At 28.3% G+C, this 17070-nt stretch overlaps 1 protein-coding gene across 1 annotated transcript in view; it reads right to left on the reverse strand.

Annotated features, from left to right (window-relative positions):
- The window catches only part of mAChR-A (muscarinic Acetylcholine Receptor, A-type), a 229925-nt gene that overhangs the window by 29635 nt on the left and 183220 nt on the right, over window positions 1-17070 (reverse strand). Inside the window, exon 6 of the mRNA XM_072523255.1 lies at window positions 5659-5873. Within this exon, the coding sequence (XP_072379356.1) occupies window positions 5659-5873 (215 nt within the window). The remainder of the gene's footprint in view (window positions 1-5658; window positions 5874-17070) is intronic.

Consider the following 17070-nt stretch of genomic DNA (forward strand, 5'->3'; position numbering starts at 1 on the left):
TGAGAAAAAATTGTCCATGGTACAATACAATGGTGTGTATTTAGAAAAATTTTTCACCTTTACTTTTTTTTATGAAGTCAGCTATTCTAAAACACAATTATTTTTATTGTAATTGAATTAACAAAAAAAAAACTTTTGTTGAATTTTAAAATAAGTTATATGATGTACTAATGGTTAGTAACAAAAACTAATTTGTGGATTAATACTGCATTTAAAACACTTAGCGAGTGTTTTTTTTTTTTCAAACCAGTTATTTGATTAACCAAAAACACCTTGTATATTTTTATATTTTAAAGGTTGGGTTAAAATAAAGGTTTTTATTTTTATTTATAGATAGCATGTGAGAAGAAATTTCAGATAGACCAACATGTGAGAACTGCTTCACACATTGCAAAAAAAGGAAAAATAGGAGGAAAACATCAAACTTCAATGGCTAAATGTTTCCAATCTACTTCAAAAAAATTAGATGAGCAAGAAACTTTTAATGAAGACTTGTGTCGCGCATTAGTGTCTGCAAACATACCGCTTTCAAAATTAGCAAATGTAAATTTTAGTTCGTTTCTAAAAAAATATTGCAAACTTAATGTTCCAAGTGATCGGTCTCTAGGAAGAAATAATGTGAACGGGCTATACTCGTCGGTGTTAATTAATATTAAGGAAGAAATTGCAGATAATTATTTTTACATATCTGTAGACGAAAACACTGATTCCTCAGGAAAGTATATTGCTCATTTATTGATTGGTGTTCTTAAAGAAGATACCTTACCAAAATCTCATCTTATTTCATGCCAGCAACTTGAGAAAACAAATGCTTTAACAATTTCGCGTTTTATACAAGAAACATTAGCAACTTTTTTTTCTTCCGACAACTATTCCTTCTAATAAATTACTGCTTATTTTATCGGATGCTGCTCCTTATATGGTGAAAGCAGGACAAAATTTAAAAATATTTTTCCCAGATCTAATACATGTTACTTGTGTAGCGCATGGATTAAACAGAGTTGCAGAGGAAATACGAAAAAAGTTTCCTCTTGTAAATACCATGATATCCAGTGTCAAAAAAGTATTTCTTAAATCTCCTATAAGAATTCAACTTTATAAAGAAATGCTACCTAACATTCCTCTTCCACCACAACCTATTTTAACGCGATGGGGAACATGGTTAGAAGCAGCTAATTTTTGTGCAGATCATTTTGTTAAAATAAAGAACATAATTGATACGTTAACAGATGAAAGTTCCCAATCTCTTTTGGATTCTAAACAAACTTTTCAGAGTAACTTGCTTCAACAAGAACTTTCATTTATAAAATTAAATTTTAGTTTTGTTCAAAAAACAATTACTCAGAATCACCAAAACTGTCATTGTTCGAAAGTACAGCATTAATAAAAGAATTTGCGTCATGTTGTCGGAACGTTAGAGGTAATATTGGAAAAGATATTTTAAAAAAATTTGAAGCTACTATGGAAAAAAATAAAGGTTACCATATTCTTTCTGAAGTAGTCAGTGTTCTAGCTGGAAATATTTCGGAAACAATTAATTTAGAACCAAATGTTTTGGTTAGTTTGAAAAATGCTCCCGTTACATCAGTTGATGTTGAACGAAGTTTTTCCATATATAAATATATGTACTCAGACAGAAGCCACAAGTTTTTGTTAGAAAATTTTGAACACCACTTGGTCATTTATTGTTACCATAATTCTAAATAAGTTTATTCATACTTAAAAATGATGTAGTTACTTAAAATAAATGTAAATCTTAATGAATAGTAGGAAATATTTAGTTATGTACACTTTTTTTTAAATAAAATTGTTACTATTTTACGATTTTTTTATTTATTTGTATGCATATTTTGTAAAATATTTGCATATTTTCGGGTAAACACGTGCATATTTATGCGCATATTTTCTACATTTTTATTTGCATATTTGCCGAAGTCTAGTCATTAGGTAGATGAAAATTTGAAAAATAATTTAGGTATTTAATATTTTAATATTATAAGAAGAGTATAAGTATAAGAAGAGTATTAACGATTGGTCAAAACATAATTTTAAGATTAGGTGTATAACATAAAGAATTTATATTGGAAAACATTTTAGGATATAAATATTTTAAGTAGGTATATTCAAATGAGACCGAAATTAGCGGTTGATCAGAACAGTTGATATAGATTATTTGCGTAGTAAAATAAATTTATATTAGCAGCCTTTTAAAAATTTAAAGATATTTGTATTTTAATTCTTTGTCGATTTGTCATTCATTGTCAGTTGAATATAGGTGAAAATTAAAGGTTATTACAAAAAATATTAACTTATTTATTTTGTTTATGGAAATGTTTTAAAGAATCGCCCACGGAGAGATCTGGTTTCTCGGCACAATCCACACACTCATAAATTGGGTTTTTTCTTATTTTTAGGATAGGACATACTCTGCATCTTTTCGTTTTCGTTTCGCGTTTGTCCGATTTATTAGCAATTATTTATCGGTAAATGTTCGCGTGCGATATTCCGTCTTTCTTTGCTTTTTTATAAATTAATTTACGAATCTAACCTTGATATCGTCTTTTATGTATTTTGTTTAGTACGAGTATATTGTTTAAAACTAAGTCTAACTTTTCATGGTACCATCGATTCATCTAGTGATAATTCTTTTACTGGATAATGCAGAGCAGTCATTTTATTATTAAAAAGTCTATAACTGTTCTTATTCTATAAAACCGATCTTCAGGAATAACATTCTGTCTCATTGGATTATGGATGAAGATTAAGCACCTTAAAACTATAAGAAAAAGATCTCTGCCGATGTTCTGCAAAAAAGATTTTAAGCTGAATAGTGGATCTGTTTTCCAATACCCCTCCAATCTTGAAATCCGTATGTGTCAGTGTGGAAGATAATTCCCATAAATACTAGAAATTCAAATAAGGAAAGTAGTTTACATCTTTCAATGCTAGAATTTACACAAACACCAACATCACTAACTTTTTTATATGCTAAACATTGCAATATTGTTGTTTTGTACATTGCCTATTATTAAACAAAATTTGAAGACATTGAAGTAAAACACTATTGTAATTGATATATTTAATTAAATTTTAAAAATCCTAAAGAATTAAGTTCAAAACGTTTTCGGACTTATCAGTCCATCTTCAGTGAAATTTGTAGTACTTTTAATAAGTAATTAATAAGTAATAGGTAAGTAGTAATTTTTAATTAAATATACCAATTATTACAACGGAAGTGTTTTTCATACACACACACACACACACACTCGCACACACACACCGTGTAAATGTATTGAAGTATTTTTGAAAAAACAAATTTATTTAATTTTTGTTAAAGGGGTAGTAAGGGGTGAAAAATTACTAAAGTTGTAATACATTCGTAAAAACCTAGCAGAACACTGTGATATATCATAAATATTTTTTTTAATTCCGCTAGCTAGAACCGCAAGCCAGCAGAACCGCTCCCCTTAAGGGTGGTTTGATGGTGAAAAAATATTAGTGTGATAATTAATTAGTGAAAAATGGGTGAAAAAATATGCCATCAACAAAAAGTTTTTTTTTTAATTCTGCTAGCTTAAACCTTAAGCCAGCAGAATCGCTCCCATTAAGGGTGGTTTGGTGGTGAAAAATTATTAGGGTGGTAATAAATTAGTGAAAAATTAGTGAAAAAATATGCCATCAACAAAAAGTTTTTTTTTTGAATTCTGCTAGCTTGAACCTTAAGCCAGCAGAATCGTTCCCATTAAGGGTGGTTTGGTGGTGAAAAAATATTGTAGTGGTAATAAATTAGTGAAAAAATGGGTGAAAAAATATGCCATCAACAAAAAGTTTTTTTTTGAATTCTGTTAGCCAGCAGAATCGCTCCCATTACGGGTGGTTTGGTGGTGAAAAATTATTAGGGTGGTAATAAATTAGTGAAAAATTAGTGAAAAAATATGCCATCAACAAAAAGTTTTTTTTTTGAATTCTGCTAGCTTGAACCTTAAGCCAGCAGAATCGTTCCCATTAAGGGTGGTTTGGTGGTGAAAAAATATTGTAGTGGTAATAAATTAGTGAAAAATTGGTGAAAAAATATGCCATCAACAAAAATTTTTTTTTTAATTCTGCTAGCTTGAACCTTAAGCCAGCAGAATGGCTCCCCTTAAGGTCGATTTGGTGGTGAAAAATTATTAGGGTGGTAATAAATTAGTGAAAAATGGGTAAAAAAATATTACGTAGGTTAAATTGGATTCCGCTTATGTGTCCCCGCTAGCTTAAGGGTCCTCAAAAATGGAAAAGTTTAGAAATTTAATTTATGTAGATGATTTTGTTAGGTGTGTATCGAAAACAAGTAAATATTACTTTGATGGATTTCTTAGAAAATGGGAATTTTATGTGTTTGTTTGAAATACTAAAAGATCAAAAATGGAGAGATTAAGAGGAGTGGTACGTTTGATAAGATTTTGAAATCAGAGGAAAAGGGAGTCTGTTCCTATTCGTAAAAAGAGTAACATCCGAAGCTAAAAGAAATTGAATGCCGGTCAATAAAATATTGCCATTATGATTGCCAACCTCCGTAGGGAGACGGCACCCTAAGAATAAACTAAATGAACGGTAAAAGAAAGTTGTATGAATAAAGAAGTAATTTTGTTTCAAAAAGTGGTAGCAACTTCGAATCCATGCATGCTGAATGGTTACAGTGCAGAAGTTAATGTTAACAGCATTTTGTAAGTACTAATGAATTATCATTGCATCGGGAGACGATTACTCTAGGAAAATTGAGTATCCAAAAGAAGATGGGAATTTTAGTTACGACGTCAGATCGGGATTCGTTTTTGGGAGCAGATTCAAGTGATGAGTTACCTAGCCAGTTGACAAGAGAGTATCTGTAGAAAGAATAGAGTTTATTAAATTTGAGAACAATAGTAGAGAGATATAAACTATTAAAACGAAACAGTTACTAAGTTACAGTTAGGATAGGAATAAGGCTATATTTACATTTTAATTGTTTTATATGTGTAATAAAATTTTCAAAGTGTTTTATCAATAAATTTTATTTTTTTTACAATATACATTTCTTTTATTTCCTTCTGGTCCTGTTGAATAAATTTTTACAATAAAAATTTTTGATTTAAAGTTGGCCTCTGTAATTAAGATCATTGAGATCTATTTTAAATGAACTACTAATTAAATTTATGAATTATTTGCTATATCAAATTATTATAAAAGATAAAATCAGTAACTGTATTTATATATATAGATCAAATTTCAATTTCATAATACCATATCTGACTGACTATCAGCCAATGAAATATAATGCAGAATTGATAAAAAAAATGCCGAAAAAATTCTGAGCAGCAATTCTTATTTTATGGTACACACTGTTAATCCTAAGACTAATATTAATAAATTAGAATAAAAATGCGCATTGATTTGTTTATCTGATTTTATCTGTCCTCCATAAAAGAATAAAATAAAAAGTACTATTTCGTTATACTAATATAAAGTTAATTAAAGAAAAAGAAATACTTGAATACTGAAATGATTTGTGTTCGATTGCATATTTCTTATTTTCTCTACCATTTTAAAGAACTTTTTTACGCCTATCTGAAAAATATCTGGTGTTGTTATCTTCTGCTTTGCACATTTACTAAGTGTTTTATTAAAAAGAAAACAAACCTGATAACGTTGAGCGACGTGCACCTCGAAACGGAGCTTTGCAACGGCGTGTCCAGAGAAACGGGGGTGATACACCCCTGTCCCTGTTCACTAGGGCTCTCTTCCTCAGTATCGCTACTGTCTTCCCTCCCGGAGTGCCACCAGGCCACGCACCACTCGCGGATGCGCCAGATGCCCCACAGCAAGCCACGTCGTCGATCCGAGACGAGAATTACCTGGTGATAAAAACGTTTTCAATATTCAGTACAATTATGAATCATGCTTTGATAATAAGCTATAATTTAGATAAATATATATATATATATATATATATATATATATATATATATATATATATATATATATATTCAGCAGGTGAATGCAGAGGTTTAATCGGTCAATTTGTTCAGTGCTGGACAATGTTATCATAACGACATTATTCTTTATTACTCATGTATTAGTACTGATGATCACAAAAATGGTGTAGGAAAAAAACACGAGCCGTATGTCTTTAACTTTATTTCCTATAATAAACGAATGATGTTACAATTGAAAACTTTATTAGGCATAAATCAAATTTATGCCCCAACATCAGGTAGCATCGATAATGACATAGATTTATTCTATTCAAATTTACAACATCTAACGAAAAACATAAAAAAAACAAGTCAACACAATCATGGACGACTTTATCGCCAAAGTCAATGAAGGTAAAGTAGAAGATATTGTAGGGAATTATAATCTAGGAATAAGAAATGAAAAAGTAGACCGATTAGTACAATATTATCAAGAGAAAGAGCTAGTCATCACAACCACCTGTTATCGATTACCACCAAGGAGAAATTATATATGAAGTGCACCAGGAGAAAACGAAAATAATCTGATAAGAAGTTACTAAAGAAAGACTATAAATCGATTATATTCTTGTTAACAGAAGATGGGATTAAAAGCGTCCGTAATATCCTAGTGCTGATGCATAACAATTTACTTCTTGCCAACATTAACATTAAATTAAGCAAACCATAGAAAAAAATAGTAAAATTAAGACAAGATTTGTCAAAACTTGAGGGTGAAAATTGTCAACAACAGATAAATGAAGCAATTGCACTATCATTTACAGAAGCTTCAAAAAAAGATATTAATAGTACCTGGAATGAAATATAGGCGACAGTACTTAACGCTGGCGAAACTTTTGTGGGTAGAGAAGAATCAAGTGCCAAAAAAAGACTGCATGACAGCAGATATAATAAAGCTCATAGAAGAAAAACAAAAAGACAGAAATACAAATAAAGAAAAATTCAAGCAAATAAAAAAACTAGTAGAAACGCAGAAGGTTCCTCTTTGTCAATTAATAACATGTCAAAATATATGAGCCAAAGCCTTGAAGTAGACTGGGATGTTTGTCGGCGCATTTGCCTAGCGGAAAACCGTGAGTTTTAAAAGCTGAATGAGTTCAGAGAACGAGTAGGTAAAAGAGAAACAATTCCTAATAAATCGTTGTCAATAATACAATGTCGTGTTAGAGCTTGTGAGGTAGGAAGAAAGCGTGATTTTTTCGAATTGGCTAACTCCTGTAGAGTTTAAAGCGAAATAAGAGACAAAGAAGAACTGCCATAAGTAAAGGTACGTAGAAAAGATTTTTCGAGAGATTAAGAAAAATTCAATCTCAAGAGAACTTTTTTAGTTCCAAAATTGATTGTTTATAGATAATTACAATCTATCACTTTTCTTAAAGGGACTGCTGTAAAATACACCATTGGAAACATTAACCACTCCAGTAAATTCAATACCTACTAACATAATCGCTAATACTAATGCACATAACACTGTGACAACCCAAAATCTTCTAAAGTATAATGTCTTGACTTTCATACAGGAACTAATACTTAAACTGACAAGAATTTTAACATGTTATGATAACATTAAAATAGTTAATAAAACAGTTTTAACAGCGAATTCTATTTTTTCAAAACTTAAAGATCGAACACCTAAAGCACAGATATCAAATGTAGCTTACATCATTCCTTGTATTGATTGTAATAGTAAATATATCGGTCAAACTATTAGACGTCTCAAGGCCCACATCATTACTTATAAAAGTGACTGTAGGTTATTATTAGCTAATCATGTTTACACCCAAAAATAAACATTCTAGAATACAAAACATATTATACTCTTCTGAATAATACCATCTCGCCTTATTGTATTTTTCTAAACCCTAAATAACATAAAACAATAAAAACGATTAATAATAGTTTATTTTCTATATATAACAAACAATGATGTAATAACAATTTATTTTAAATTGATCTCAACATTATGTTCATTTTTTTAATATAACACACTTCAATAGTGACAACTTCATAATGTGTTCGTCCTAATATGTGTATTTTAATAATTAATTGTCCTTAAATGTTTGTTAATTAAATAAATAATTTTAAATTGCCACCTTAAATATAAACTTATATTGTCTTGGTAGTGTATAATTTTGGAAAAGTTTTACACAGAATTTTTGTCCATTTCTTTTTATTCACTACAATGAACATGTCGAGACTTTTTTTCATAACTTTTTGCTGAAACCTCACACCAAGTAAGTTTTGTATCTTAATTTGTAAATCATAAAATTTCATCATTTTGTAACACTATTATAGCTTTCGTCTGAAGAAAAGTCTAACATAATGTAACGAAATCGTTGATAAGAGTACACTTTAGTTTTTAATATTCAGCTGCTATTCCAATGAACCACGTTTTCGACATTTATATATATATATATATATATATATATATATATATATATATATATATATATATATATATATATATATATCGTTCATGTGTATATATACATATATATATATATATATATATATATATATATATATATATATATATATATATATATATATATATATTGTTATGATGTGTTTTTTTGTTTGAATGATGAGCAATGAGTATTTTTAATATTATAATATATAGGGTTTTTATCGCGGTTCTCAAAGAATTAGCTTGTAAGTACTTTTTTAAATTATCTTTATTATAACTATTATGAAACACACATATATATCTAACCTAATCAATGTAAATTTAAAATAAACTATCTTTAAACTGATATTCTTATAAAACTAATTAAATTCTATAGACAATCTAAAATTTAAACAAACTATCTTCAAAATTGAAATTGTTATGACATTAACTAAATTATATTAACAAAATTTTGTACCTTTCTTTCACTGAATGCCTAAATGAACTGTTTTCCACTATATATATTCTAATCACCACTGAAAGTCTTCGTACTTCGGTTATCCTTGTTTTTGTGAAATTACTTTTTTCAATTATCAGCTTCTACCAATTTAAGATATAGTTTTCTTCACCAGCATTTCTACACCACCAACCAAACCAGCAAACAGCATTTATATTTATTCTTCTTTTCAAAATAGCAATATCCAATTATTATAAGTTGATTTATACTAATCTCCAACCATAATATAATTTAATTTCTTCCAATATACTTTTTTTTTTAATCTGATTCACTGACTCCAACTAACTTTCATATTTCTTACTAAACTTTTCTGACTGACTTCTTGAAAATTCTGAACAATATTACTTCACTAAATGTGTCTACTTAACTTTCATAATAAACTGGCCTGACTTCTGACTAAAAACTTCTAAAACTGCCAAAACTCAAAAACTTCTTAAAACTCTTCTGACTGCACTATCTAAAACTTTTCTGACTAAAAACTTTCAAAAAAAACTGCCATCTTGAATCCAAATCACGGGTATTTATATCTTTTGGACATTCTAGAACCATCTCGTAAGAGATCATGTTCCAATTTGTTCTATTTCATACTTGTATGAATTTTCTGGAACAAACCATTTCGCAAACATGGCCATCTCCGGAGATCCAGAGAATTCCATTCTTTTCTATTAATAATTTTGTTTACATTTAGGCTTTTCAGATCAGAATATATAATTAAATTAGTAACTTAACATTCTAATTTAATAAAATACACATTTCAAACAATATATTATTATAACCCACTTATATTCGTAAATATTCTTAAACGTCACTTCAGAGTATAAATATCTGTCAATCTCCGAGAGTATTTTTGGTTGCCTAAGCACATGGCTCACTTATATATATTTACAATATTAAAATACAACTTTTACAATTATTATATGCTAATTTATTAAAAATGCCCTCACATAAATATATTTTTATTAAATTCTCTAGTATATAACTTATTTAAAACAACCAAATATCTAATATTATGTAGTATATAACTTATAAATTATTTTCTATAAACCCTAATCGTCACAATACCCCAAAAATAATATTTAAAATAAATAATTTACTTATTATTTTTTTAAATATTAATTTTCTCCTACCTTATTAAATTTAATAAATTAATAATTCAATTTTTTTTTTATTATTTAAAGTGTGTTAAATACATCCCTGTTCGCTGTCTATGTCAAAGCAGAGAACAACGGATCACAGTTCGGCTATTCTATGGTCAAACTGTCATGTCAAATAGAGAGAATAAAATATAACCTTAATTAAAATATAATGGATATTGTGTTCTGTTTATTTATAAACAAAATATAGGAATTATTTCCATTCAAAATAACTTTCATCAATATAAATTGGTAAGTTTTTCCACTTTATTATATTAGAAAGACATTTACACAATCAATTCTGTATCTAACCCCAAAATTATGATTTTTAGGGCACAAACAATTTCCATATGTATAAAATTCAACAAGTATGATGTCAAATTGATTCAAAATAATGAAATCTACCATCTATTTAACAAATCAAGTCTATTCTCTGCATCTATTAACACATAACTATTTAGTCCATTCTGATTTTCAATTGTATATGGACCTTCAAACATTGGTTGTAATTTCTTACAACGGTTTTCTTTAACATTACTTTTTCTAAGTGAACGAATTAACACTAGGTCTCCTTTTTGAAATGTGATTGGTTTTTTTATATTTCGATTTTGTCTTCTGATATATTTTTCAGCTTTCCTCCTAATTCTGTTATTCACTTTCTGCATTACTTGTTCTAACATATCCTGATTATATTCACTAATCCACTTTCTGTTTCCTATATGGCCAAACATTAAATATTCTGGTACTTCCTCTGTATTCAAATTATGTGTATTATTTAAAAATATTCTACTTGTGGTATATGTTGCTGCCAAGTTTCGTGTTGATTTTGGCACAGTATCCTTAAATATTTTATAACTTCTTTTGAATTCTCTTCCAATTTTTTTATGTCTTCTTTGATTTCTTTTGAATTCTCTTCTATTGTCTTGTTCATCTGCATCATTAATGACATCAAAGCTGCCATATTGACATTTTCCTCTCTTTCTGGATTCATTTCTGCAGTATCTTGTGGAACTTGAACTAAACTCTCCTCTTGTATAGGTTGTGTTTCTACTTCCACATCTTCTTCATTCTTTTTGCTTCTTGTACCTTTTTTTTCTTGAGACATTTTGAGACTTTACTTGTTCAAATATAATTAATAATAAAATCTATTATTTTTCCTTTCTACTGATAATTAATTTAATTATATGAGAGCACTTATCTTCCCAAACTAATTCTTTTAAATAGAGAGCCCCACGTTGGGCGCCAAATTTGTTATGATGTGTTTTTTTGTTTGAATGATGAGCAATGAGTATTTTTAATATTATAATATATAGGGTTTTTATCGCGGTTCTCAAAGAATTAGCTTGTAAGTACTTTTTTAAATTATCTTTATTATAACTATTATGAAACACACATATATATCTAACCTAATCAATGTAAATTTAAAATAAACTATCTTTAAACTGATATTCTTATAAAACTAATTAAATTCTATAGACAATCTAAAATTTAAACAAACTATCTTCAAAATTGAAATTGTTATGACATTAACTAAATTATATTAACAAAATTTTGTACCTTTCTTTCACTGAATGCCTAAATGAACTGTTTTCCACTATATATATTCTAATCACCACTGAAAGTCTTCGTACTTCGGTTATCCTTGTTTTTGTTAAATTACTTTTTTCAATTATCAGCTTCTACCAATTTAAGATATAGTTTTCTTCACCAGCATTTCTACACCACCAACCAAACCAGCAAACAGCATTTATATTTATTCTTCTTTTCAAAATAGCAATATCCAATTATTATAAGTTGATTTATACTAATCTCCAACCATAATATAATTTAATTTCTTCCAATATACTTTTTTTTTTTAATCTGATTCACTGACTCCAACTAACTTTCATATTTCTTACTAAACTTTTCTGACTGACTTCTTGAAAATTCTGAACAATATTACTTCACTAAATGTGTCTACTTAACTTTCATAATAAACTGGCCTGACTTCTGACTAAAAACTTCTAAAACTGCCAAAACTCAAAAACTTCTTAAAACTCTTCTGACTGCACTATCTAAAACTTTTCTGACTAAAAACTTTCAAAAAAAACTGCCATCTTGAATCCAAATCACGGGTATTTATATCTTTTGGACATTCTAGAACCATCTCGTAAGAGATCATGTTCCAATTTGTTCTATTTCATACTTGTATGAATTTTCTGGAACAAACCATTTCGCAAACATGGCCATCTCCGGAGATCCAGAGAATTCCATTCTTTTCTATTAATAATTTTGTTTACATTTAGGCTTTTCAGATCAGAATATATAATTAAATTAGTAACTTAACATTCTAATTTAATAAAATACACATTTCAAACAATATATTATTATAACCCACTTATATTCGTAAATATTCTTAAACGTCACTTCAGAGTATAAATATCTGTCAATCTCCGAGAGTATTTTTGGTTGCCTAAGCACATGGCTCACTTATATATATTTACAATATTAAAATACAACTTTTACAATTATTATATGCTAATTTATTAAAAATGCCCTCACATAAATATATTTTTATTAAATTCTCTAGTATATAACTTATTTAAAACAACCAAATATCTAATATTATGTAGTATATAACTTATAAATTATTTTCTATAAACCCTAATCGTCACAATATATATATATATATATGTATATATATATATACATACATATATATATATATATATATATATATATATATATATATATATATATATATAGAAAAGAAATTTAATCTTTGCAGATAAGTTAAATAGTAAACTCTTAAATATTGGGGAAATCTGCAAGAAAGACTCTAATGAGTATCAATTGTTTCGCCGAACGTTTTCGCCAAAGAGAATTAATTTGGCTTCTTCAGGGCTGAAAGAGAATAAATTATAATTAGCTACCATATATTATCTATTAAAACATTATTGATCTTACCGTAACTTAGAATTGTAGAGTTAGAATATTAAAAAACTTTGCTAGTAACGTAGTGGTGTTTTTTGTTACTATGTGCAAAAAAAGTTTTTTTAAGGTTTGAAATGTATGGTAGCTTTGAACTTAACACGCAAAGGTTTACCCAAGGTTAATCGAAAAACCCAATGTAACTACATTTAAAAGAAGGTAATTTTTTGAATTGTCGGCAATAACTAAATTTTTGATTTTTAGAAACTTTAAAAGTGAGGTTCTGTTTTAGCCAGAATGCAAGCGCTGACAAATTCAGTAGTTCTTATGAATCTTTATGTCGTTAAGGTTCATTGGTAAAAACGAATGAAATTAAATATCAGTATAGGGAGATATTATTTTGATTTTCTTTATTTAATTATATTCTATTGTTCATGTATTATTATATCTTATTGAGATGTATCTAAGAAAAGCAAGGGAATGTTATCTTTTTAGTTAATGAAAAGTAATTATAAAGGTAGGTTAGTTGTTATTGGATATATCAGTCAAGTTAGTTATCTGTGATGTTGTATTGTTCTTGGTATCTGATTTAAGTAAGAAGTGGTATATATCGCTTAGATTCTTAATGTCACTCTTAACATTAATGGAGAAATCGTTAGGGAAAATATAAGACATTTCAATGAACCCTCTTTTAGATTTATTGTTCTCACGGTGGAGAATTGTAGTGTTCGTATAGTACATGAGATGACCAGTGGAATGGACATGTTTGGCTAATACACAACGGTCAGGTTGAAGTCGAGAATCACTTTTGTGTAGTGTAATACGAGATTTCAATAATTGAGATGTTTGACCGATGTAGGAATTGTTGCAAGAGAGACATGGAATGTTGTAGAAAATGTTACTAAGCCTATCTATGGGAGTCTTATATTTTATCTTAGAATAAAGATTATTAATTGTTAGAGCTGATCTACAAGCCACATTAAGTTTAATGTTGTTATTATTCGTGAAATCACGTATTACACTACACAAAAGTGATTCTCGACTTCACCCTGACCGTTGTGCATTAGCAAAACATGTCCATTCCACTGGTCATCTCATGGACTATACGAACACTACAATTCTCTACCGTGAGAACAATAAATTTAAAAGAGAGTTCATTGAAATGTCTTATATTTTCCTTAACGATTTCTCCATTAATGTTAAGAGTGACATTAAGAATCTAAGCGATATATACCACTTCTTACTTAAATCAGATACCAAGAACAATACAACATCACAGATAACTAACTTGACTGATATATCCATTAACAACTAACCTACCTTTATAATTAATTTTCATTAACTAAAAAATATAACATTCCCTTGCTCTTCTTAGATACTTAGATCTCAATAAGATATAATAATACATGAACAATAGAATATAATTAAATAAAGAAAATCAGAAAAATATTTCCCTATACTGGGATTTAATTTCATTCGTTTTTACCAATGAACCTTAACGACATAAAGATTCATAAGAACTACTGAATTTGTCAGCGCTTGCGTTCTGGCTAAAACAGAACCTCACTTTTAAACTTTCTAAAAATAAAAAATTTAGTTATTGCCGACAATTCAAAGAATTACCTCCTTTTAAATGTAGTTACATTGGGTTTTTCGATTAACCTTGGGTAAACTTTTGCGTGTTAAGTTCAAAGCTACCATACATTTCAAACCTTAAAAAACTTTTTTTGCACATAGTAACAAAAACCACCACTATGTTACTAGCAAAGTTTTTTAATATTCTAACTCTACAATTCTAAGTTACGGTAAGATCAATAATGTTTTAATAGATAATATATGGTAGCTAATTATAATTTATTCTCTTTCAACCCTGAAGAAGCCAAATTAATTCTCTTTGGCGAAAACGTTCAGCGAAACAATTAATACTCATTAGAGTCTTTCTTGCAGATTTTCCCAATATTTAAGAGTTTACTATATATATGTATATATATATATATATATATATATATATATATATATATATATATATATATATATATATATATATATATATATATATATATGTACGTGAACAATAATTATATATCATAAATAGCATCAATACTTGGCTTTCGCTGATGATATAGCAATAATAGCAAGAATCAAAAAGGATACGGATAACTAAAGAACTAGAAGAAAAATGATACTCCCCAAGAATACTTGTAAGACTAACGTATTTAACAATACAAACAATTAATAATACGTATAGATTAAGGAAATTTGAAAGATTCGAAAAAGTCAAGAACAATAATAACGCGAAAACCAAATGTGGAAGAAGAAATCCAAAACACACAAGGAAACTAAATTCCTGTAGATGGTGTGTATCACAAAAAATTAATTTAAAAAACTCTTTATAAAAAAAATCTTTATAAAAGGTATAACAATAAAAACCCTATCGGGCTACATCTCCTTCTAAATGTGCCTATCTTCTAGAGATGTTGGCGACCACATTGACTTATCTTATCCTATTCACAGCAGCTCGAAATAGATCACTTGACGTGAGACCAGTCCACTTCCTAAGATTGGCCAGCCAGGATATACGTCTATGTCAAGGGCCTCTCTTACCCTCAATCTGGCCTTGTAGAATTAACTGTAGAAGTTTCAATGTAAAATGTAGAAGTTTTTTTTAAGAATCAACTATGAAAGACGGGCTACATCACAGAACGTTTTCGTAATTAATACTCCATCATCAGTGCTATATTTAGTTTAAAAATGTTCTGGTATGTAGCCCGATAGAGATTTTAATATTATATCTTTTATAGAGACATTTTTTTAATAAAATTTTTGAAATCCAAAATAGACTAATGAAAAAGTTCAAGTGTGTTTAGGCATTAAATAGATCTCTAAAAAAATATTGTATATCAAGAGATGACAAATTAAGGATATATAGAATGGTTATTAGCCTTATAGTAACTTATGCATCAGCGACATGGATATTAAATAACAAGAAATAGTGCAGATATGGGAACGAAAAGTACTAAGAAAAATATTTGGAGGAAAAATAGAGAACGGTATCTGGATCAGAATTATATATAAAGAACCGAGAGAGTTAAGTGGGGCATTCAGAATATTAGGAGTAATAAGAACCCGACGACTAAAATGTATAGGACCCATACAGAGCATCCCGGAGAAAAGACTACCGAAAATGCTTCGGTAAAGTATATTAGAAAAACGTTAGAGAAGAGATCGACTCAAAACAAGGCGGCAAATAAATTTAGAAGATGACCTAAAAAGAATTAAATTGAAGGTTAAAAACAATAAACCAGAAAAGATGAAGTCATGGGCCTATGGGCTCACTAGGCTCGACGCGCCAATTATTAATATTTATAATGAAAAACCTTTACAGATTGGTATATATACCTATGCAACAACGTATATCACTATATGCAAGTTTATTACAATCTTACAGACATAAAGAGAAAAGCACCGAAAAAAATTGACAATACATACTATTAAAACTGTTGAGTATACTTTAATGATACGTCTGAAAGCACTTTAATATTAAAAATTAAAAATGAATGTGAATGAATAGTTTCACTTTAAGACACGGACATCAATAAATTGGAAAATATCGAGCGTCATTCACTAATGGCTTTATATATATATATATATATATATATATATATATATATATATATATATATATATATATATATATATATTAGTATTTACAAAACCTGTGTCTCCAGTATTTGTTAAAATAAATTTTATAATCTCTATTGAATTTATATACCTCTTACAGAAAATATAAAAGTTAAAAATAAGCTGAAATAAACGTTATTAAGATACTTTAACATTGTTATTATAACTCTAAGTGATAATATTTAATAGACGTTATAATAGTTATTTTGGTTTACTACTAGTATATGTACTTTATTTTCAAACGTAACCGTATTAAGAACGGTCCACAAAATGTCCTTTTGGATTTATTTGCTTCCTATATATCTTTTTGTAAACTTCCGCATATGTTTCAGCCTTAGAGTGTTCTCATGTTACTTCTTTGTTTCTGTTTTAAATCCTTTGAGCGACAGTTTAGTTGCATCGAAATCACCTTCTATTGAATTTCCGATTGAATTTCTCCAACTCGAGGTC

Source organism: Diabrotica undecimpunctata, chromosome 2 (genome assembly GCF_040954645.1).
Source record: "Diabrotica undecimpunctata isolate CICGRU chromosome 2, icDiaUnde3, whole genome shotgun sequence".
Taxonomy (NCBI): domain Eukaryota; kingdom Metazoa; phylum Arthropoda; class Insecta; order Coleoptera; family Chrysomelidae; genus Diabrotica; species Diabrotica undecimpunctata.